General features: G+C 44.0%; 1 protein-coding gene across 2 annotated transcripts in view; it reads left to right on the top strand.

The window, feature by feature from the left end:
- The window catches only part of LOC143523548 (serine/threonine-protein kinase D3-like), a 47,292-nt gene that overhangs the window by 15,202 nt on the left and 9,735 nt on the right, over window positions 1–22,355 (top strand). Inside the window, exons 1-10 of one of the 2 annotated variants that reach the window (XM_077018075.1) lie at window positions 266–1,496; window positions 1,583–1,721; window positions 6,283–6,414; window positions 7,698–7,855; window positions 9,122–9,314; window positions 11,007–11,084; window positions 11,332–11,515; window positions 15,542–15,665; window positions 15,801–15,878; window positions 17,249–17,525. In XM_077018075.1, the coding sequence (XP_076874190.1) occupies window positions 1,416–1,496; window positions 1,583–1,721; window positions 6,283–6,414; window positions 7,698–7,855; window positions 9,122–9,314; window positions 11,007–11,084; window positions 11,332–11,515; window positions 15,542–15,665; window positions 15,801–15,878; window positions 17,249–17,525 (1,444 nt within the window). In that variant the 5' untranslated portion in view covers window positions 266–1,415. Of the gene's footprint in view, window positions 1–265; window positions 1,497–1,582; window positions 1,722–6,282; window positions 6,415–7,697; window positions 7,856–9,121; window positions 9,315–11,006; window positions 11,085–11,331; window positions 11,516–15,541; window positions 15,666–15,800; window positions 15,879–17,248; window positions 17,526–22,355 lie in introns of those variants that run through there. The other variant, XM_077018074.1, reaches the window with a different exon arrangement.

Raw genomic sequence — 22,355 nt, 5'->3', positions numbered from 1 at the left:
GAGATTAGAGCCACGACTCTACAGGGTTTTCTGCTCTGTGTTTCTTTGCCAGTGGAAATGTGGGTATCTGAGCATCCGCAGCCTCTGCTGTCACCGTGCCTGCAAATGCAAGTGCACCGAATCTGCAAAAACCAGAAAAGAAAGAGAGATAAACAGCTCCTGTGTGCCTTGTAGGGCACCACACAGTTCTCCCTCAGCGGGAGGCTGAGTTAAGATGTGCTAACAACATGCTGGCTTCCAGAGATTAGAGGCAGCCGGCCACAGCAGGTGGAGTTGCACAAGACATGCCTGCAGCTCGGTGTGCTCACGCTGGGCACGGGCGAGTGACGGGCGCCTCTCTGAACTGGGTTGTTTTATTGCTTGTAGCTGCCTGGATTTGCATCTCATAATCCAAAACTGAGGGGTTTAGCGAGCATCAGGTGGCTGGGGGCTGACCTGGATTCAGGAACAGATTCAACAGTAGCTGTTACATCAGTGGGCTGTCCCGCACGGCATGTCCCGCACGTCATGTCCCTCCCGTCCAGAACGTCCAGAACGCCCCCCCCGTCCAGCCTCTGGCCGTGGGGCTTAATGTGCTCTGCATTTGCAGCTGACGGCTGTAATGGATTTTGCAGCTAAGTGGATGAAGTAAAACAGCAGCGTTAGATCAGCGCTTTAGAGTTACATGTTCATGTTTTAATGCATTTTAATACAAGGTTTGGGGGAGTGTGTCTGATTCATTTTGGGTTTAGGCTTCAATATACCGCAGGCTGTATGCTGTGTTGATCAACACAACATATATGCTGATTTAGTTCTTCTATTATTTTTATATATTTCCTTTTTATGTCTATTTGTTTTACATTTAGATGCAATTCATGCAGTCAAGCAGATAAGATGCTTAGTTTAACTTGACATGCAACCAGACAATAATTTTGAATAATTGAAAGGGTAACGGTAAAGCTTTATTAAGGTCCTTATTATACATGGCAGTTCGTGTTAGTTTACAGTTAGGAGGCTGTAAAATATTCATATTGTTCTCTGAAGATGGTGTATAGTGTGTCTGCTAACAGTCCGCACTAGCTGATCAGGGACATTTCTTTGTCTGGAACAAAGCACACGTCTGTTTGTCCCGTAGCCTTTGTTTGTCTTGTGATGCATTGAATTACTTCAGCAAGCGGAGCTTCGGTTTGACCCAGTATTTTCGCCCATATTAAGACATAATTCTCCACCACAATGGTGTGTTTGTCGGTGTGGCCCGGTCCACAGTGGCGTGGGTCTCTCCCGGAGCCCGGCACCTGACTGTTGCGTGTCAGCGGCAGGGCCTCAGTCATTATTGATGATGCCTGACAGAATGATAGCTGGGATGCTAATAGCGATGGCGGCGGGCCCCCCCCCCACGGCTTGGGTTCCCCGTGCTCGCAGTGAGGACCACGCCGATGTGCTGTCTGCTCTCTTTACAGATCTGTCTTCATCATCTTGCCTACGTCACTGCAATGATCCTTCAAGTTCCATTAAAAGTAAAGGCCTGATATTTTCATGTAAGAGAAATTTTGGAGAAAAAAAGGATGAAAATGACTGTGGTTTACTCCTGGTTCCTCCACAGTTCCCTGAATGCGGATTCTTTGGCATGTATGACAAGATCTTGCTCTTCCGTCATGATCTGAACTCCGAGAATATCCTGCAGCGCCTGACGTCTGCGGAAGACATCCAGGAAGGAGATCTGATAGAGGTAGTCCTCTCAGGTGAGTGACGGCAGGATACACCTATACTGGGGCAGAGAGGATCGCTACGGCTGCTAGAGTTGCTATTCTCCCATCACAGTATGCATTGGAATTTAATTAATTAATGAAATGAATGATATAAGAATTGAAATAGTGAAGAAAACGTTTGATGTTGCTGTGTTCAGTTATACCACATAATATTGAATCCATACCTACAAGACTTTTGTTTCCCTATTTTTTTTTTTTTTTTACAATAATACGTCCTTTTTAGATGATTTCGATGACCATAAATATGAATATATTTTGACGATGGTTTCCTGAATTCCCACTCTGTATTAAATGACCAACAATTTACCAACACTCGTGTATTCTGTTCCACGGAGCTCTCAGCAGTGATAACCAGGAACGCACGCGGGTGCAATCTGGGATCGTTCAGGGCAGAATGAACCAGCGCAGGTCTACTGGTCGCACCTGACGCTGTGCTGGTTAGACACTGGCTTCCTTCACCACGTGTGGTGTGGTCGCAGCTGACAGAGTTTTGCCCCGCTCAGGCCGACACCTGAGGGACTGCGGCTTTTCACACGTGTACCTCTCACATAACGTTTCCCTCACAAAAACAGCTAGGCACACCAGCAGCGCTAGCACACACACACACACACACACACACACACACACACACACACACACACACATATGCAGAGATGTGTGCACACAGATATGTTTGACACACTCATGCACACACCACTTCCTCTCTCTGCAAGCTTCTGGTGCAGAGCTGTGTAGACATGCTTGCATGAAGTTTGTGTGTGTGTGGGCTTCATATAAGGCTTGTGTTTTTTTTCTTTCTCTCTGTCTCTTTCTTTCTGTTTCTTCCCTAATACCATGTCGCTGTGTTTCTGCTGCCTCAGATTGTAAATGGCGGGTGCTTAGTGAGCCTGAGGTGAGCTGCGTTTGACATACACCAGGGGAGCTGGTGTCTGTGTTGAGCTCTTCTGGGCCACACGGCGGGCTGCGTGAGCCCATGCAGATGGACCGGAGTGTGTTTGTGGGCGTAGCTGCCCTGTAAAACACCTCACTCCCCCCAGAAACCCCCCCCCCCCCCCCAACACCCCCTGGCCACGCCTTCACTCACTCACTCACTCTCACTCTCTCACACACACACATACACACTCACTCTCTTTCACTCACTCACTCACTCACACACACACACACACACACACACACACACACATTCACTCTCTCTCACACACACACACACACACACGCTCACTCACTCACTCACACACACACACACACACACACACACACACACACACACTCACTCTCTCACACATCCAGTAACACACATATCTTGTTTTTGAGCTGAGCACAGATCTGCGTGCCTCATGTTCAAGTAGCCGGTGAATCACCGTGACCCTATAGGGGTACAGAGCTGTTTTTGTTAGTCTGTGTTAAACACAGGCTTTAGTTTACACTGTGTGACTTTTTCACATTTCCCATACACTGGACTTTTGCTCAAAGTTTGTGTAAATATGTATTTATTTGTGTGTGTGTGTGTTACTGACTTTTTCAACTAATAGCTAAAAAACATAAAATAACTTCGCTTAATGTAAACGTGAGATAATGGGAAAATGAAATAAAATTTCATTTTAGCATAAAAGACAGTATAAATATATATATAGTCTATATTAGAACCATTTGGTGTGGGGATGAAATGCTCTCATATGAGTGTGATCATTAGGGGTGAAGTTACAGTGCTAAAACAGTGAACATAAAGTTTTCCATTGGATTCCAGGGCAAAATATAAGGAGCGATGTTCATGTCTTCTTGGGTTTTAATGACAGTAAAGGGGAAGTCTGCCTCTCTCCGAGCAGAGCAGTGTGTGTCACCGTTATTCTCCTCGTCTCTCCGCACCTCTGGTGTTATTCCGAAGAATTCCCCTCCTCCGAGCACATTCCCTCCGCACGCCCCCGTAGCGTGGTTGCCATGGCACTGTTTTGTAGTTTCTACCACTGGTTCTGAGGAGAATGTTGACTGTTGACTTATTGATCACAGAGAAAGACTGCTGTGTTTTTTTGATACGCCTAGCTTCCTAGAAACCAGCAAGGAATAGGACAGAAAGCAGAAAGAGTTGTGCTCGATTTAGTTCTGCTTAAATTGATTTGATTGGCAGAAACACACTAATTCACCTTTCAAGGCTCTTTCTTGTCAGATGATATAAAAAAAAGTAAAATCTACCATGTTTCACAATTCAAGCATATTCAAACATACTTCACTGAAACATTTTGAAACATTCTTGGCAGAGGCAGAAATATTTCTCAGCTGAAATGTATCTGAATATTCTGTTTAAAACACAGTTTATAGTGTTTTATACCATAAACTTAATTCCAAGTATATCATTAAAATAAATGGTTCATATTAGACCTGGATGCATCAAAATCATACAAATGACAAATTAAATGTTTTATTTTATTGTACAATACTTGATAACCATTTATAGGTGACCTGTAGAAATGTTTCGATATACACTATATTGCGAAAAGTATTCACTCACCCATCCAAATGATCAGAATCGGGTATTTCATAGCCACAGGTGTATAAAATAAAGCACAAAGGCATGCAGACTGTTTTTACAAACATTTGTGAAGGAATGGGTCTCTCAGGAGCTCAGTGAATTCCAGCGTGGAACTGTGATAGGATGCCACCTGTGCAACAAATCCAGTTGTGAAATGTCCTCGCTCCTAAATATACCAACAATCAACTATCAGCTGTATTATAAGAAAATGGAAGTGTTTGGGAATGACAGCAACTCAGCCATGAAGTGGTAGGACACGTAAACTGATGGAGCAGGTCAGCAGATGCTGAAGCACATAGTGCGAAGAGGTCACCAACTTTCTGCAGAGTCACTACAGACATCCAAACTTCATGTGGCCTTCAGATTAGCTCAAGAACAGTGTGCAGAGAGCTTCATGGAATGGGTTTCCATGGTCGAGCAGCTGCATCCAAACCACACATCACCAAGTACAATGAAAAGCGTTGGGTGCAGTGGTGTAAAGCACAACGATGATGAATCACGTTTCTCCATCTGGCAATCTAATGAGTTTGGGTTTGGTGGTTGCCAGGAGAACGTTACTTGTCTGATTGCATTGTGCCAAGTGTAAAGTTTGGTAGAGGAGGGATTATGGTGTGGGGTTGTTTTTCAGGAGCTGAGCTTGGCCACTTAGTTCCAGTGAAAGGAACTCTGAATGCTTCAGCATACCAAGACATTTTGTACAATTCCATACTCCCAACATTGTGGGAACAGTTTGGAGCTGGTCCCTTCCTCTTCCAACATGACTGTGCACCAGTGCACAAAGCAAGGTCCATAAAGACATGGATGGCAGAGTCTGGTGTGGATCAACTTGACTGGCCTGCACAAAGTCCAGACCTCAACCTGATAGAACACCTTTGTGTTAATTAGAGTGGAGACTGAGAGCCAGGCCTTCTTGTCATCATCAGTATGTGACCTCACAAATGCGCTTCTGGAAGAATGGTCAAAAATTCCCATAAACACACTCCTAAACCGTGTGGACAGCCTTCCCAGAAGAGATGAAGCTGTTCTAGCTGCAAAGGGTGAACCAACGTCATATTGAACCCTATGGATTATGAATGGGATGTCACTTAAGCTCATATGTGAGTCAAGGAAGGTGAGCGAATACTTTTGGCACTATAGTGTGTGTTTCAAAATCAAATGGAGCATGGACTAGTCCTCCTTCTGCCCAGGGTTTTATTGGCACAAACTTGCAGCTTTGTAAGGTGCCTCATTAGAAGTTGCCCAATTTTTTTGTATTATTTAAAAAATAACTAATCAGATCTGATCAGGAGGAAAGGAAGGCGGAACACAAATTCTGACCCAAGCGATGTTTGTTAAGGGTAATCCAATAATCCAAGATGGTAAAAGTGGTCCACAGTTGAAAAGGTAGATGAAATTAAAGGAAACCGGATAACAGAGAGATGAACAGACTAAACAACAGGGAGGAGCAGAAAACAAAAGACAAGCCCTCAAACCAGGAGCGTAACAAAAACTAAAACATGACAATGACCGACAAAGAAAGGCAGGAAAATATGGAGTATAAACACACAGGAAAATGGGACACAGGTGAACACAAGGAAGGGTGGACATACACAAATCACCAGACAAGGCGGGAATGAAACCGAAGAAACATTGAAAACAAACCCACATGGTGCTCATCACGATGGACACCCCGATGCCCAAAGAGAGAACAGGACAGAAGATGAGCAATGAGTGTTTAAAATGAGTTTGAAAATGTAGTGAGGAGAAAGTATTGATTTTAAATAATAGTCAAGTACAAAAACAAAGTAGAAAAAAGTTACTTAATGAATTGTAAGTAATTACATCATATATCTCACCTCTGTTAACATAATAAAAAATAAAACTTAGCTTGCAAAGTTAGTTACCATGGCATCGGCTACACTGGGGTGTTTCCTGTTGTTTTTTGCACCTCTCTCCCTCTGTGTTGTGAATGAACCCTGCTGTTTCTTTACATCACATCTCTCACATCTCTTTGTGTTTGGCCAGCAGCTTTGGCCACAGTCGAGGACTTCCAGATCCGGCCTCATGCGCTCTACGTGCACTCCTACAAGGCTCCGGCCTTCTGCGATGACTGTGGCGAGATGTTGTGGGGTCTGGTACGGCAGGGCCTTAAATGCGAAGGTGAGTATTGATCCCTTCGAGACCTTTGACCTTCTGATCCTTGAGGCACTCCAAAGACTCCAGGACGGGGTCATCCCGTGATGTCCCGACATGCATAAAGGCTTTTTACCCGACACAGATAAATGCTATTCCAAGGCCCAGTACCTATACATGATCTAGAGAAATTTAACGCAATTCAGTGCAATTTTATTTCTACAGCACATTTTACAATAGACTTTGTGTCAAACCAGCTTTACAGAAATCTGGGTTCAGAGCTCTAATGAGTATGCAGAGTGAAAATGAGGGGAGGCTTTTATAAGAGAAAGACACTCACGACGTAACATAATCCATAGACTGCCCTTTCTCTTTGTCTGGAAAACTGAATGCTTGAGGAACCACAATAGATTGCCAAGTAAAAGATCAGCTTCTCAGAGCAAGCCTGGGACACAGAAACCTGAGCCTCTACTACAGGCCATCAAGCACAACCCCCCCCCCCCCCCCCCCACCCACCCACACTCACCACACCCACACCCCCACACCCACCCAACCACACCCACACCCACACACCCCCAACCACATGCCCTTCAGCTAAGCCCCTCCCCTCAGCCCCGTCTGTACTTAGACCCTGTGTGCTAGCCCCTTCAAAACCTCCTGTGGCCAAACTCTACTAGCCCATCCTCTCCTCTCTCCCCTATACTAGTCTCGTAGCCCCCCTGCTAGTCTTCTGGGATGGGGTTTGATTTGCTGGAGTGAGGGGTAGAAGGTTATTGGGTTCCTGCCCTGAGTGGGCAGCTTCCTGTCTGCTGTTTTCAAACCGGAATAACCCTTTTATGTCCTGCAAGTCCTGCATCACTAATGGCAGGTCTGAAATGCCACCATTACACAAAGGGATGCTCTAAATTTAAGAGACGAGTTTGTGGGAGTAAGAGACACATCTGTGGGGTGTTGGCTATAGTTGAACTGATGTAATACCTTCTTTAGGAAGCATGAATTCTATTTTGAAAAAATTGCCATAATGGGCTATTTTATGATGGAGCAGTTACAGCAAGTATTAAATTATAATGTCACATCTTCAGAAGGCATTTGGCCTTGATGCCTGTGTGGCATTTGGAAAATAGTTGGAGAGGAGACCACTGGCCACTAGTGGGAGCTGAAGAGTATCCATATTTTAGCCTATTAACAGCAGTTTCATAATTCTAAGAAATAGCAAACATAAAAGCGATCTGGGTGTTTTCATCTGTGCCACAAACGGCTTGTTTTGCCTGGGAGACTGAAACGTCTCTGCTTGTCTTTGTGTTTGGAAGGCTGTGGGCTTAATTACCACAAGCGCTGTGCATTTAAAATCCCGAACAACTGCAGTGGCGTGCGAAAGCGGCGTCTCTCCAACGTGTCTCTGACGGGCCCTTTGCTGTCTGTCCCTCGGCCGATGGCCCCTGAGAACACGTTCGTGTCGGCGGAGGAGGTACGGTGACCATCTCCAACTCGGGCTCTCGCCCGCTCCTTTTTGTCAAATGCCTTTTCTTTCATAATCTTTTTTTCACCCTCTTTTCTATTTTCTTTATCTACTTCACCTACTCACCCTCTCCCTTTCTTTCTAGTTTCTAGAAAGTTCCTCTCTTGTACACTTCTGTTTTGGCTCTTCTCTATTCTCCAGTAGGTAGAACTGAAAGTGACATTTCGACATGTATGTCTACAATTATTGTGTGTTTGTTTTTTTGTTTTGTTTTTTTCTTATGAAAATGAGATAAAATCATGCTGAACCCTACAAACAGGAAGTATAGCGTCAGTAAACACACCTAGACGGAGAGGACCGGAACCATTTACAGTCCACTCTGTTCACATTCTGACAACATGGGTTTAAGAACTGAAACTGCCCCGCTCTAGTCTACATCTGTATGCATGATGCAAATATGATCTACATACAAACACTTTTGAGCCTTTATAATGTTAGCTTCAATACGCTGCATCATCTATTGGTTACTTACCCTTCTGTCTCCATCTCTTCCTCTCTACCTCTCCATCTATCCCTCTCTCTCTCTCCCTCTCTGTCTCTCCATCTTTCACTTCTGTCTCCATTTCTCCCTCTCTCTCTCTCCATCTCTCCCTCTCTCTCTCCATCTCTCCATCTCTCTCTCTTCATCTCTCCCTCTCTCTCTCCATCTCTCCCTCTCTGTCTCTCCATCTCTCCCTCTCTCTCTCCCTCTCTGTCTCTCCATCTTTCACTTCTGTCTCCATTTCTCCCTCTCTCTCTCTCCATCTCTCCCTCTCTCTCTCCATCTCTCCATCTCTCTCTCTTCATCTCTCCCTCTCTCTCTCCATCTCTCCCTCTCTCTCTCCATCTCTCCCTCTCTCTCTCTCCATCTCTCCCTTTCTCTCTCTTCATCTCTCCCTCTGTCTCTCCCTTTCGCCCTCTCTGTCTCTCCATCTCTTCCTTCTGTCTCCATCTCTTCCCTCTGTCTCTCTATCTCTTCCTCTCTGTCTCTCTATCTCTTCCTCTCTGTCTCTCCATCTTTTCCTCTCTGTCTCTCTATCTCTTCCTCTCTGTCTCTCTATCTCTTCCTCTCTGTCTCTCCATCTCTTCCTCTCTGTCTCTCCATCTCTTCCTCTCTGTCTCTCTATCTCTTCCTCTCTGTCTCTCCATCTCTTCCCTCTGTCTCTCTATCTCTTTCTCTCTGTCTCTCTATCTCTTCCTCTCTGTCTCTCTATCTCTTCCTCTCTGTCCCTGTAGCAAAGGCCTCTGTTGGAGGCAGGAAAGCGGATCCCATCATGGAGTGGACGTCCCATCTGGATGGACAAGCTGGTGCTTGGCCGGGTCAAAGTGCCGCACACCTTCAACGTGCACACGTACACGCGGCCCACCATGTGCCAGTACTGCAAACGTCTGCTCAAGGGTCTGTTCCGCCAGGGCATGCAGTGTAAAGGTACCATACCACTCAGATAATGACTCTACACCACAGACACTACAGTGGACCACCCCACACAGACACTACAGTAGACCACACCAGCCCACATACACTACAGTAGACCACACCAGCCCACACAGACACTACAGTAGACCACACCAGCCCACAGACACTACAATAGACCACACCAGCCCACAGACAATACAGTAGACCAGCCCACACAGACAATACAGTAGACCACACCAGCCCACACAGACACTACAGTAGACCACACCAGCCCACACAGACACTGGCCCACACAGACACTACAGTAGACCACACCAGCCCACACAGACACTACAGTAGACCACACCAGCCCACACAGACACTACAGTAGACCACACCAGCCCACAGACACTACAGTAGGCCAGCCCACACAGACAATACAGTAGACCACACCAGCCCACACAGACACTACAGTAGACCACACCAGCCCACAGACACTACAGTGGACCACCACACACAGACACTACAGTGGTCCACCCCACATACACTACAGTAGACCACACCACCCCACACAGACACTACAGTAGACCACCCCACACAGACAATACAGTAGACCACACCAGCCCACATACACTACAGTAGACCACACCAGCCCACACAGACACTACAGTAGACCACACCAGCCCACACAGACACTACAGTAGACCACACCAGCCCACAGACTCTACAGTAGACCACCCCACACAGACACTACAGTGGACCACCCCACACAGACACTACAGTAGACCACCCCAGCCCACACAGACACTACAGTAGACCACCCCACACAGACACTACAGTGGACCACCCCACACACACTACAGTAGACCACACCAGCCCACACAGACACTACAGTAGACCACCCCACACAGACACTACAGTAGACCACACCAGCCCACACAGACACTACAGTAGACCACACCAGCCCACACAGACACTACAGTAGACCACACCAGCCCACACAGACACTACAGTAGACCACACCAGCCCACAGACACTACAGTAGACCACACCACCCCACAGACACTACAGTAGACCACACCAGCCCACACAGACACTATAGTAGACCACATCACCCCACAGACACTACAGTAGACCACACCAGCCCACACAGACACTACAGTAGACCACACCAGCCCACACAGACACTGTAGTAGACCACATCACTCCACAGACAACGCAAATGGCGAACGCATTTGGGCGTCTGCTACCTGTTTGTTGTTGCCATAAAGGCAATCCCCGGCATGGTCTTGAGATTGCGGTGCGCAATTTAAAAAATAACAGAAATAGATAGCCCGCGGGCCACATGCAGCCCGCGGGCTATCTATTTCTGTTATTTTTGAAATTGCCCCCATACCGCTATTTGAGTATGGGGGCTCTACAGATTTGATGTGTATGTTAGTGTCACTCCTGGGCAGAAAGACTCACATCAATCCTGAAGAGTGAGATGACTAACAAGATGAAGTTTGTAGTAATGCGGCTGGACAGATTAAACACACAAAATACCATAATACCAAAATACCATTGTAGTATCAATTACTGTACCCCGTCACAACACAGAAACATGTTTGCTAGAAATAAGTCTGTGTCTACATCTACTATGTAGATACGCATATCAAACATATTACAAGGGCAGTAAGAAGCTACGTTTTTAACCCATGAGTGGTCTCACATTTCCTCTTTCAGACTGCAAATTCAACTGTCACAAGAGATGTGCAGTGAAGGTGCCCCGTGACTGCTTGGGTGAGGTGGTGTTCAACGGAGGTAGGCGGAGTCCCATTGTCACGGAGCCCAGACTGACATGCCTTTAGCTCAGCAACAGACACCATGTGATTTCATTGTCACCTAGCCAGCCATTAGTCAGAGGTGTTCTGCGAAAGAGCGAGTGCTGTCTAGAGGTTGTGTTGCGCTGAGATGGATGGTGTGGGTGTGGGTGTGGGGGTGTGTGTGGGTGTGTGTGTGTACGTGTGTGCGTGCGTGTACGTGGGGGTGTGTGGGTGCGCGTGCGCAGAGCCGGCCAGTCCCGGGCCTGACGGTGAGGTCACCATGGAGGTGGACAGCAGTGACGTGAACAGTGACAGCAGTCGTGGCATGGATGACGCAGAAGAAGTCTCCACCTCCCATGAGAAGATCTTCTTCATGGACGCTTCCTTCATGGATGGGGAAAAGGACGAGGAAATATTGAAGGCGATCAGGTGACCGTTTACTCATCTTCTCAACCGCTGTCCTTTCTGTCTCTCCTCAACTGCCACTCCTACAATTAGTTTTGTATTTCAATATGGCATTTTATAAATATTTTTATGTTTATAAACAATTTAATTGCACCCGTACAAAGAATAAATGCAGTAATGTGGTTAAAAAACACGGTTGACCTGAAGCAGGTAGGTGGCCTGCTGGAGCAAAAATAAAATATGGATGCTGTAACAACCCAGGAACGTCTGACCAGTTGACCTACAGCCTTCTACATGTTTTAGGAGGGGAGGGGACCAGGGTGGGAGGGGTCAAAGGGTGGGAGGAGCCACAGCAAGGGAGGGGTCAAAGGGGGAGGAGCCACAACAAGGGAGGGGTCAAAGGGTGGGAGGAGCCATGACAGCTGAAACAGGTTCAACAATAGCATAAAAGCAGCATGGATAGAGTACAAGCACAGAAACAAAGCAGCAGACGCAGTAATCTGACGTAGAGCAGTAATAAAGAGTCTGGGTTAGACCGTGTGTGTGATTATCAGGTGTGGCTTGGAGTGTCACCGCAATATTGAATCACATTCATTCCGTTTATGTGGAATTGACTGTTTCGTCATGGCATTGAAAGCGAAAGTAGCATCGCAACCAAAAATTCACGGATGAGGAAACATGTCAGAGAAACAGAGTCACCATACGAAAATATGTGGCACTTCATGATAATACATGTTGTTTTTATTATTATTATCATTATTATTATTAATATTAATAATAAAATAATAATAATTATTTTTTTATTATTACAATAATAATAATACTTTTCACTGATTATACTGAAATGATGATGTACATAATTGTTATGCAACTAGTTTATATTATTTAAATGACATTATCTGTGTAATGGGACAACGTCAACATTTGACACACACACACCAATCCGATCCCCCCCGGTCAACAATTGACAGGTCGTGCACCTCTCGAATTTTATAACTTTGCGCGCTTCGCTTCAGCGCAATGAACAAAGTCATGTTTGCCGGGTTCATACACCTTAACAAGGTGGAAGCATTTGTACGTCACTTTCAAGGTCCATTTCTATATTTCCCAGCACGTTAAACTTAATTAACTTAAATATTTATACATATACTTGAAATTATTCAAAATAATTAGCTTTTTTTAATTTACTAAATTTAATTTAATAAATCACATTACTTAATGGTTGGTTATTTTCAAAACGCATAATCTTATCGTCTTCACGTTCTCTCATGTTTCGTCCTGGAATCACAAGAGGCTCGTGTTTGTTAACGTAATACAAGAAAACTGTTCAGTCAGAGAGCTATTTGTTGTGAAACCAAGTAGTTACAATTTCAAGCATTTTCAAGTACTTTAGCCTAAATTCTAACACTTTTCAAACCTGAAACACAAAGCAACATTAAAAATCATCAGGTAAATGTTCCTTCCCCTGTTTTTGAGGGGTGTTTCTTTACACTAACACATTGTTACGGACAACACTGCACAGAATGTGACGCGGCAAGTATGAACGCTTCTGTCGTTCGCGGAGGTTCGCGCGAGGTGTGCGGCGGAGTCGCGCGCTACGGTCACTCGTGGAAGTATAATCCTAGCTTTTTATGGTCCTTGCTTTCACTGGATGTGAAAGACGCCATTAATTTTCATGCGTTCATTTTCATATTCTGACGTGCCTGTTTTTCATATGTTAAATCCAGACTCTGTGTGAAAGCTTTAATATAGAAATCTCTATTGTGAGGATCATGTCAGAAATAAATCCTCTCTTTCTGCAGTATCTGGTTATATTCTAACTTGGCAGTAAAACGGACGTTTACAACAGTTGTTGATCAGACACTGACCCAGGCTCAGTTAACAGATCTTAAATAATTTAACCTTAATAATTGTACTGAAATCCATGGTTTAGGTTTCTCTAATTTTGCAGTATTTATATAAACACGTGTCCAGCTTATTTTTTTTAAAGGAGACATTTTGTATACAATAGTTCCAGGTTTCTACAATAAATGGTTCATTGAACAAAAAAAAACTTTTTGCAAGGGTCAGTGTATCTTTTAATAATATATGTAACAAACTGTGATATTGTGATAACCATGATACCGCGGTATTTTCTGAGACGGTTATAATACCGTGAAAATCTCATACCGTTGCAACCCTAGTGTTAGCACACAGACTGGCTCTCTGTAATGGTCACTGTAGGTCCATAGGGAAATTGTGACGGTGGGTGCGGCGTCAAGGACGAGACACAAATCCTTTGTGGCAGCAAACGTCACTTTTAATATTAACACGAATATAGCGCGTATAGCGCACGTAGAACACTGAACTGACACAGCAACGAGTAAACTGTAGACAACGACGAGCACAGGACACTGCGCGAGCGCACATTAAATAGACAAACCACATTAGCCCCACGTGATTACGAGACGAGTCACAGGTGAGACAGATTATCACAAGACATAACCATGACCACGTAGTTCCACAGACGAAGACGATTACACGTGGACAACGTAAACACACGCCCAAAAGGGAGGGGCCGGGGTCCTCAACATGACAGAAATACTTTTTGTAATAGCATTTATTTATTGTACGTAAAAAAATGTTCAAAATAAAAATGAACATTATTGCCAAACTGAATAGCTTGGAATTGGTTGGGGTCGTAGGGTGAAGAGGTAAACATATATCTGAGCCAGTAGCACATTCACATAACGTATAACGTTCATAGCTCAGTGCTACCAAAATTATTCTTATTATTCTCAAAAGCGAAGTCAGAACTGTTGCGCGTAGACACTGGAACAAATGGGCTACAATGGAAGAATAAATTGAAATTAAATGCAGATTGCAAAATCTAAAACCTGAATTAAATGCTCTGCAGTTTAGTGGCTACAGTAATCCAGTTTTTACACGTACAACTACAATTTATTTTATCTCATGCCCACAAGTCACAGTGGAGACTGTGCAAAGGTTTTGCTGAAATCTCACGATAATTTTGATCTAGGTCAGTTTCAACATGCCTATTCCACGCAGCCTGTGAATCAGCGTAAGACTCCTGCACTCTAAAACTGTTTGATCTGTTCCACCACACGGCTTGTTAGGCTGTGCGTGACACGTCCTTGAGGTGTAGAGGCTGTACTACAGTACAGGGGCTGTGGGCCATTCAGCTGACAGCCTGAAGTGGGTGGAGTGGGTGTAGTTTGTACCTTCGGTTGGTGCAGAGGGTGTAGTTTGTGTCTGATGTGGTTGGAGAGGGTGTAGTTTGTGTCTGGAGTGGGTGGAGAGGGTGTAGTTTGTGTCTGGAATGGGTGGAGAGGGTGTAGTTTGTGTTTGGAGTGGGTGGAGAGGGTGTAGTTTGTGTCTGGAATGGGTGGAGAGGGTGTAGTTTGTGTTTGGAGTGGGTGGAGAGGGTGTAGTTTGTGTCTGGGGTGGGTGGAGAGGGTGTAGTTTGTCTGGGGTGGGTGGAGAAGGTGTAGTTTGTCTGGGGTGGGTGGAGAGGGTGTAGTTTGTGTCTGGGGTGGGTGGAGAGGGTGTAGTTTGTGTCTGGGGTGGGTGGAGAAGGTGTAGTTTGTCTGGAGTGGGTGGAGAGGGTGTAGTTTGTGTCTGGGGTGGGTGGAGAGGGTGTAGTTTGTGTCTGGAGTGGGTGGAGAGGGTGTAGTTTGTGTCTGGAATGGGTGGAGAGGGTGTAGTTTGTGTCTGGGGTTGGTGGAGAAGGTGTAGTTTGTGTCTGGGGTGGGTGGAGAGGGTGTAGTTTGTGTCTGGGGTGGGTGGAGAGGGTGTAGTTTGTGTTTGGAGTGGGTGGAGAGGGTGTAGTTTGTGTCTGGAATGGGTGGAGAGGGTGTACTTTGTGTTTGGAGTGGGTGGAGAGGGTGTAGTTTGTGTCTGGGGTGGGTGGAGAAGGTGTAGTTTGTGTCTGGGGTGGGTGGAGAAGGTGTAGTTTGTCTGGGGTGGGTGGAGAGGGTGTAGTTTGTGTCTGGGGTAGGTGGAGGGGGTGTAGTTTGTGGTGCTCTGACATGCTGTGTTCTGTCTCTGCAGTCCATCCACCAGCACCAACATCCCACTGATGCGTGTGGTCCAGTCGATCAAGCACACCAAGCGACGGAGCTCCACCCTGGTGAAGGAGGGCTGGATGGTGCACTACACCAGCCGAGACAACCTGGTAAGACCCCCCTGGAAGAGAGAACTGGCCATGTGGGTGGATGACCTGCTGTGAGCTTAGTGGAATAACGAACAGCGTGTTGATGTTGATACTGATGCTCTGATGTTCTGGTGTTGGTCTGGTTGGTGTTTTCAGAGGAAGAGGCACTACTGGAGACTTGACTGCAAGACCCTCACACTTTTCCAGAATGACTCAGGAGCCAAGTACTATAAGGTAGCCATGACTCCGCCCGTCTACAGGGCAAACACAAGAGATTATTAATTATCTTGGCATTTTGTGGTATTTCTCCAGGGTCACAAAAGTGTGTCCTTTGATTTTAAGACTTTAATACCAGAATTTCTATCAAAAATTACTTTTAATGTGAAGTGTCCAACTGTGTGTTCATATTTTAAAACTCTTGAATAATGTGTTAATCATGTATGTTTGTTTCTGGAGGTTTTTTTTAAAGATGGCTCTTGCTTTAAGCTTTAATTTTGGAGTTGTCAAAACTGGTGCCAGTCTGTTGGACTCCAAGGTCCATTTATATTGTTCGCCTACTGTCTCTGTTAAAATACCCAGACTGCTCTCACAGACAGACAGGCTATGGGTGGACCCCTCTCTCTCCCTCCCTCTCTCTCTCTCTCCCTCTCTCTCTCTCTCCCTCTCTCTCTCTCTCTCTCTCTCTCCCTGTCTCTGTGTTTGTCTCTTTCCCTCTCTCTCCCCCTCCCCCTCTCTCTTTCTTCATACCTCCACCTCTCTCATGTTGCTCTCCCTCATTTCTCTTTCTGTATTGTGTCTTAATAAAACCCGTCACCTACATGACCTGGTCAGAACTTGACCCTCGATGTGAAGTTTGCTTAGGAAATGGAAGGGGTCACACAAGAGAGAATGAGAGAGAGAATGAGAGAGAGAGAGAGAGAGAGAGAGAGAGAGAGAGAGAGAGAGAGAGAGAGAGAAGCAAGAGGAATCTCGTGGAGTTGTGGCGGGGGTCTACCCAGCATTGTCCACAGCCAGGCGGGGTGCTGCTGGGCTGGCCGGCCTCCAGCGGGGCTCGTGCCTGGCTCTGGAGTGTCCCGCCCTCCCTGTAATCAGGGCAGCTCTACCCGCGTCCTGCTCCCTGTCATGTGGTGCTCTAGGCAAACCACAGGCAGCTGGGGCGAGTCTGGCGACAGAGACACCCCCCCCCCCCCCCCCCCCCCCCCTCGCGGCAGTCTGCAGGCCTGTCCACTCCTATTGGCTGGCCTGGCTGGCTGGTCCTCTTAAATGGGTTTCTTGTCATGGGTGGGTTGGCCTGAAGGAAGGAAGGTGGAACTCTTTATTTTTTGTGGAATTGAAAGAAACTCTCCCAGTTAGGATCAGAGAAGAAAGAAGGAGAGAGCAGAGGGAAGAGTGCAAGAAAGAAACAGATAGAGAGAGAGAAAGATAGAGAGTAAGAACTGAAGAGGCAGAGCTGAAGAAGACTGTTTTTCCAGAGCGGTATGTCCGTCAGCCTCCTGTCCCTCTTCATCTGTCATGGGTGAAGGTCTGGTGGACCTGAACAAACACTGGAAGAAGACTTAAATCCAGTTGAACCCTGTATGTGTGCTTGTCTGTCTGCGACGCAGGAGATCCCCCTTTCTGAGATCCTTCAGGTGGACGCAGCTCAAGACTTCGGTAGTCTGGCCCAGGGAGGCAATCCACACTGCTTCGAGATCATCACCGACACCATGGTGTACTACGTGGGGGAGAACACGGGGCGTGTGCAGCCCAGCCCGCACCTCGCCGCATCTGGGGTGGGGCTGGATGTGGCCGTCGGCTGGGAGAAAGCCATCCGCCAGGCCCTGATGCCCGTCACCCCCCAGCCCAGTGTGTGCAGCGGCCCCAGACTGGGCAAGGACCACAGTGAGTAGTGGACGTGCTGTCTCGGCCGTGTTGTCATACGTGTGCTTGAGAGGGGACATAGATGAGTAGGTGTGTAGTCAGGAGCTTTTAAACTGCAATATTTTGGTACTTCTTACTTAAACCTCAAAAAGGAGAGTCAGGAAATAAGGAGAAAGGAGAAGACAGACAGATATGGTGTACAGCAATTTAACATTAAAAGAATATGTAAACATTTCACCTTAAGAGCCACTAGACTACTGCTACATTACAGTAGCATACGTGATATTACATTACAATAGCATACATGATTTACATTACAATAGCATATGTGATATTACATTACAATAGCCTGAGATTACATTACAATAGCATACGTGATATTACATTACAATAGGCTGATATTACATTACAATAGCATACGTGATATTACAATACAATAGCATATGTGATATTACATTACAATAGCATACGTGATATTACATTACAGTAGCATATGTGATATTACATTACAGTAGCATACGTGATATTACATTACAATAGCCTGATATTACATTACAATAGCCTGAGATTACATTACAATAGCATACGTGATATTACATTACTATAGCCTGATATTACATTACTATAGCCTGATATTACATTACAATAACATACGTGATATTACATTACAATAGCATACATGATATTACATTACTATAGCCTGAGATTACATTACAATAGCATACGTGATATTACATTACAGTAGCATACGTGATATTACATTACAATAACATACGTGATATTACATTACAGTAGCATACGTGATATTACATTACAATAACATACGTGATATTACATTACAGTAGCATACGTGATATTACTTTACAGTAGCATACGTGATATTACATTACAATAGCCTGATATTACATTACAGTAGCATACGTGATATTACATTACAATAGCCTGTAAGACCTTTTTTTAACACACTCGGCATGAATCATACGAGCTCCCAGCAGACACGTGTGCATGTAGAGAATATCTCACTGTTTTCTCTCACATCTCTCCACTCTGTCATGTGTAACTAGGCTGGTCACTGTGCTGATCTATGGCTGAGTGTTGGGTCTTGCACAAGGCTTTTGTCATTTCATATGCTGAGGTCATAGAGATTTAAAACTCCATTTGTGTACAGATTTGACTCTTTACGAGTCCTAGGACCAGTTAGTAATACAGACCCCTTAATTTTTAACCTTGACATGCACAGCACGTTGACTAAATCAGTAGTTTTCACAGGTCATGTAATTACAGTCAGCCATCATGTTCTCTGGAACATGTTATTGTTTACAAGTATAGTGGTTGTTCAAATTCAAAGTCAAAGTCTAATTTATTTATATAGCGCTTTTTGTTTGTTGTTGGGACATGTTGTCACAAAGCAGCTTTACAATCGTATGGGTCCAGAACCCTAATGAGCAAGCCAAAGGCGACAGTGGCGAGGAAAAACTCCCTATGATGGTGGGGATTAGGAAGAAACCTCGGGAGAACCAAGACTCAAAAGGGAACCCATCCTCCATTGGGCGGCCCGTTAACACAAGTCCGTATTTGTGGACAAAAGTAGTTCTACAGTAATAGTTATGGTTCTTGTTCCCCGGCCAAGTAGTCACAGTCCCTTCAGTGTAGATGGTGAGCCTCAGGTAGGAGGTATTGTAATGTCGTGCACTACCAGAGTGGTGGTGACATGTGGAACAGAAACCAAAACGTAAACAGAAGACACGTGCTACTCCACCACCGCCCAACGGACACGCACTGTGTTTGACCAGAGGAACGTGTGTGTGTGTGTGTGTGTGTATGTGTGTATGTGTGTATGTGTGTATGTGTGTGTGTGTGTGTGTGTGTGTGTGTATGTGTGTGTGTGTGTATGTGTGTGTGTGTGTGTGTGTGTGTGTGTGTGTGTGTGTGTGTGTGTGTGCTCCAGTGCATGTTACAGCGTTTGAAGCAGATTTGCTTCCTCCACTGCTTGAGCGTGGATCCATCTTTAAAACACAGATGTGATGGTAGTATAGTAATTCATACACAGATGTGATGGTAGTATAGTAATTCATACACAGATGTGCTGGAAGTATAGTAATACATACACAAATGTGATGGTAGTATAGTAATTCATGCACAGATGTGCTGGAAGTATAGTAATACATACACAAATGTGATGGTAGTATAGTAATTCATACACAGATGTGCTGGAAGTATAGTAATACATACACAAATGTGATGGTAGTATAGTAATTCATACACAGATGTGCTGGAAGTATAGTAATACATACACAAATGTGATGGTAGTATAGTAATTCATACACAGATGTGCTGGAAGTATAGTAATACATACACAAATGTGATGGTAGTATAGTAATTCATACACAGATGTGCTGGAAGCAGAGGTGGGTAGGAACGCGTTACATTTACTCCGATACATTTACTCAAGTAGCTTTTTGGACAAAAATGTACTTGTAGGAGTAGTTTTAATATGAACGACTTCTACTTTTACTTGAGTAAATATGTGGTTAGAAAAACGCAACTTTTACTCCGTTACAATCGGATTTGCGCCGCGTGCTACCGTTACTTTCGTGAACGTAAATTGTTGACGGGGGGGGGGGGTGTAAAATGGACACAAATTAAGTATTATATCGCGATCGATCGATAGTCAGTAGTTGGCGCCAGAGTGAACTAGTAACTCATTGAATCATATATGTGGATCAGATATAAATAAACTAGATTTTTTTCTGCATGTGAAATCGGATGTGTGGCGTGTAAGCGTGTGAAGACAGCCAAATGCGTGTGTCTCATGCTCAATGCGTGAGAGTTTGCAACCTTGGCGCTGCCAATCGTGTCTGCAAACGTGTGGACATTTCAGCCTACAAGAACTCAACATCAAATATGAGGAAACACGATGCGATAAGTTTGCTGTATGTATAATTTTGTGTAATGCTATATCTCTGAGGCATAACGTTTATATGATGTAATTATTAAATGTAACGCAGTGCAATACTTGAAACCAGTTCAAACTCTCTGAGTGTACACACTAGCAATATATGATGATTAAGTCTGCTACAAATTGATTCAGTTGGGGTCAAGTTGTAGCTACACGTATTGGCTGACAGTCTCATCAGTTAGTGCCTTTGTGGAACACATTAAAGTTACACAGGCCTAATAATTAGGAACAAACAAAAATACATTATTTATAATAAATAATTTATATATATAATATTTATTTATAATAAATTATTTTTATCATTAAAAGTCATTGTTTCCCGTAATTCAATTTCCTATGATGTAATTTATTGACATGAGACAGTACTCATGCATTTACTCACTACTTGAGTAGCTTTTAATCAAAGTACTTTTTTACTTTTACTCAAGTAAATTTTTGGGATGCATACTTTTACTTTTACCTGAGTAACATTTGGTTCAAGTAACTGTACTTTTACTTGAGTAAAATTGTTGAATACTCTACCCACCTCTGGCTGGAAGTATAGTAATACATACACAAATGTGATGGAAGTATAGTAATTCATACACAGATGTGCTGGAAGTATAGTAATACATACACAAATGTGATGGAAGTATAGTAATTCATACACAGATGTGACGGTAGTATAGTAATACATACACAAATGTGATGGAAGTATAGTAATTCATACACAGATGTGACGGTAGTATAGTAATACATACACAAATGTGATGGAAGTATAGTCATTCATACACAGATGTGACGGTAGTATAGTAATACATACACAAATGTGATGGAAGTATAGTAATTCATACACAGATGTGACGGTAGTATAGTAATACATACACAAATGTGATGGAAGTATAGTCATTCAAACACAGATGTGATAGTAGTATAGTAATACATACACAAATGTGATGGAAGTATAGTAATTCATACACAGATGTGACGGTAGTATAGTAATACATACACAAATGTGATGGAAGTATAGTAATTCATACACAGATGTGACGGTAGTATAGTAATACATACACAAATGTGATGGAAGTATAGTCATTCATACACAGATGTGACGGTAGTATAGTAATACATACACAAATGTGATGGAAGTATAGTCATTCATACACAGATGTGACGGTAGTATAGTAATACATACACAAATGTGATGGAAGTATAGTCATTCATACACAGATGTGATGGTAGTATAGTAATACATACACAAATGTGATGGAAGTATAGTAATTCATACACAGATGTGACGGTAGTATAGTAATACATACACAAATGTGATGGAAGTATAGTCATTCATACACAGATGTGACGGTAGTATAGTAATACATACACAAATGTGATGGAAGTATAGTCATTCATACACAGATGTGACGGTAGTATAGTAATACATACACAAATGTGATGGAAGTATAGTCATTCATACACAGATGTGACGGTAGTATAGTACACAAACACAGATGTGACGGTAGTATAGTAATTCATACACAGATGTGATGGTAGTATAGTAATTCATACACAGATGTGCTGGAAGTATAGTAATACATACACAAATGTGATGGTAGTATAGTAATTCATACACAGATGTGCTGGACGTATAGTAATACATACACAAATGTGATGGTAGTATAGTAATTCATACTGTATTAATTACTATACTTCCATCACATTTGTGTATGTATTACTATTCTACCGTCACATCTGTCACATTTCTCAATACACAGAGAAGCCATCTGGCATTATTTGCTCTACAGATCATATTATTACAAATGATATTAAGAAATAAAACTCATGAGAATGTATAGTTAATGTACATGACCAGATGTGAGGTTGCTTAATTCTGCTTCACCAGAAGAGATTTAGTG

Source organism: Brachyhypopomus gauderio, chromosome 9, assembly GCF_052324685.1.
Source record: "Brachyhypopomus gauderio isolate BG-103 chromosome 9, BGAUD_0.2, whole genome shotgun sequence".
In the NCBI taxonomy this organism is placed as follows: domain Eukaryota; kingdom Metazoa; phylum Chordata; class Actinopteri; order Gymnotiformes; family Hypopomidae; genus Brachyhypopomus; species Brachyhypopomus gauderio.
Note: the sequence above shows the minus strand (reverse complement) of the source record. Positions and strands in the feature narration are given on the sequence as shown.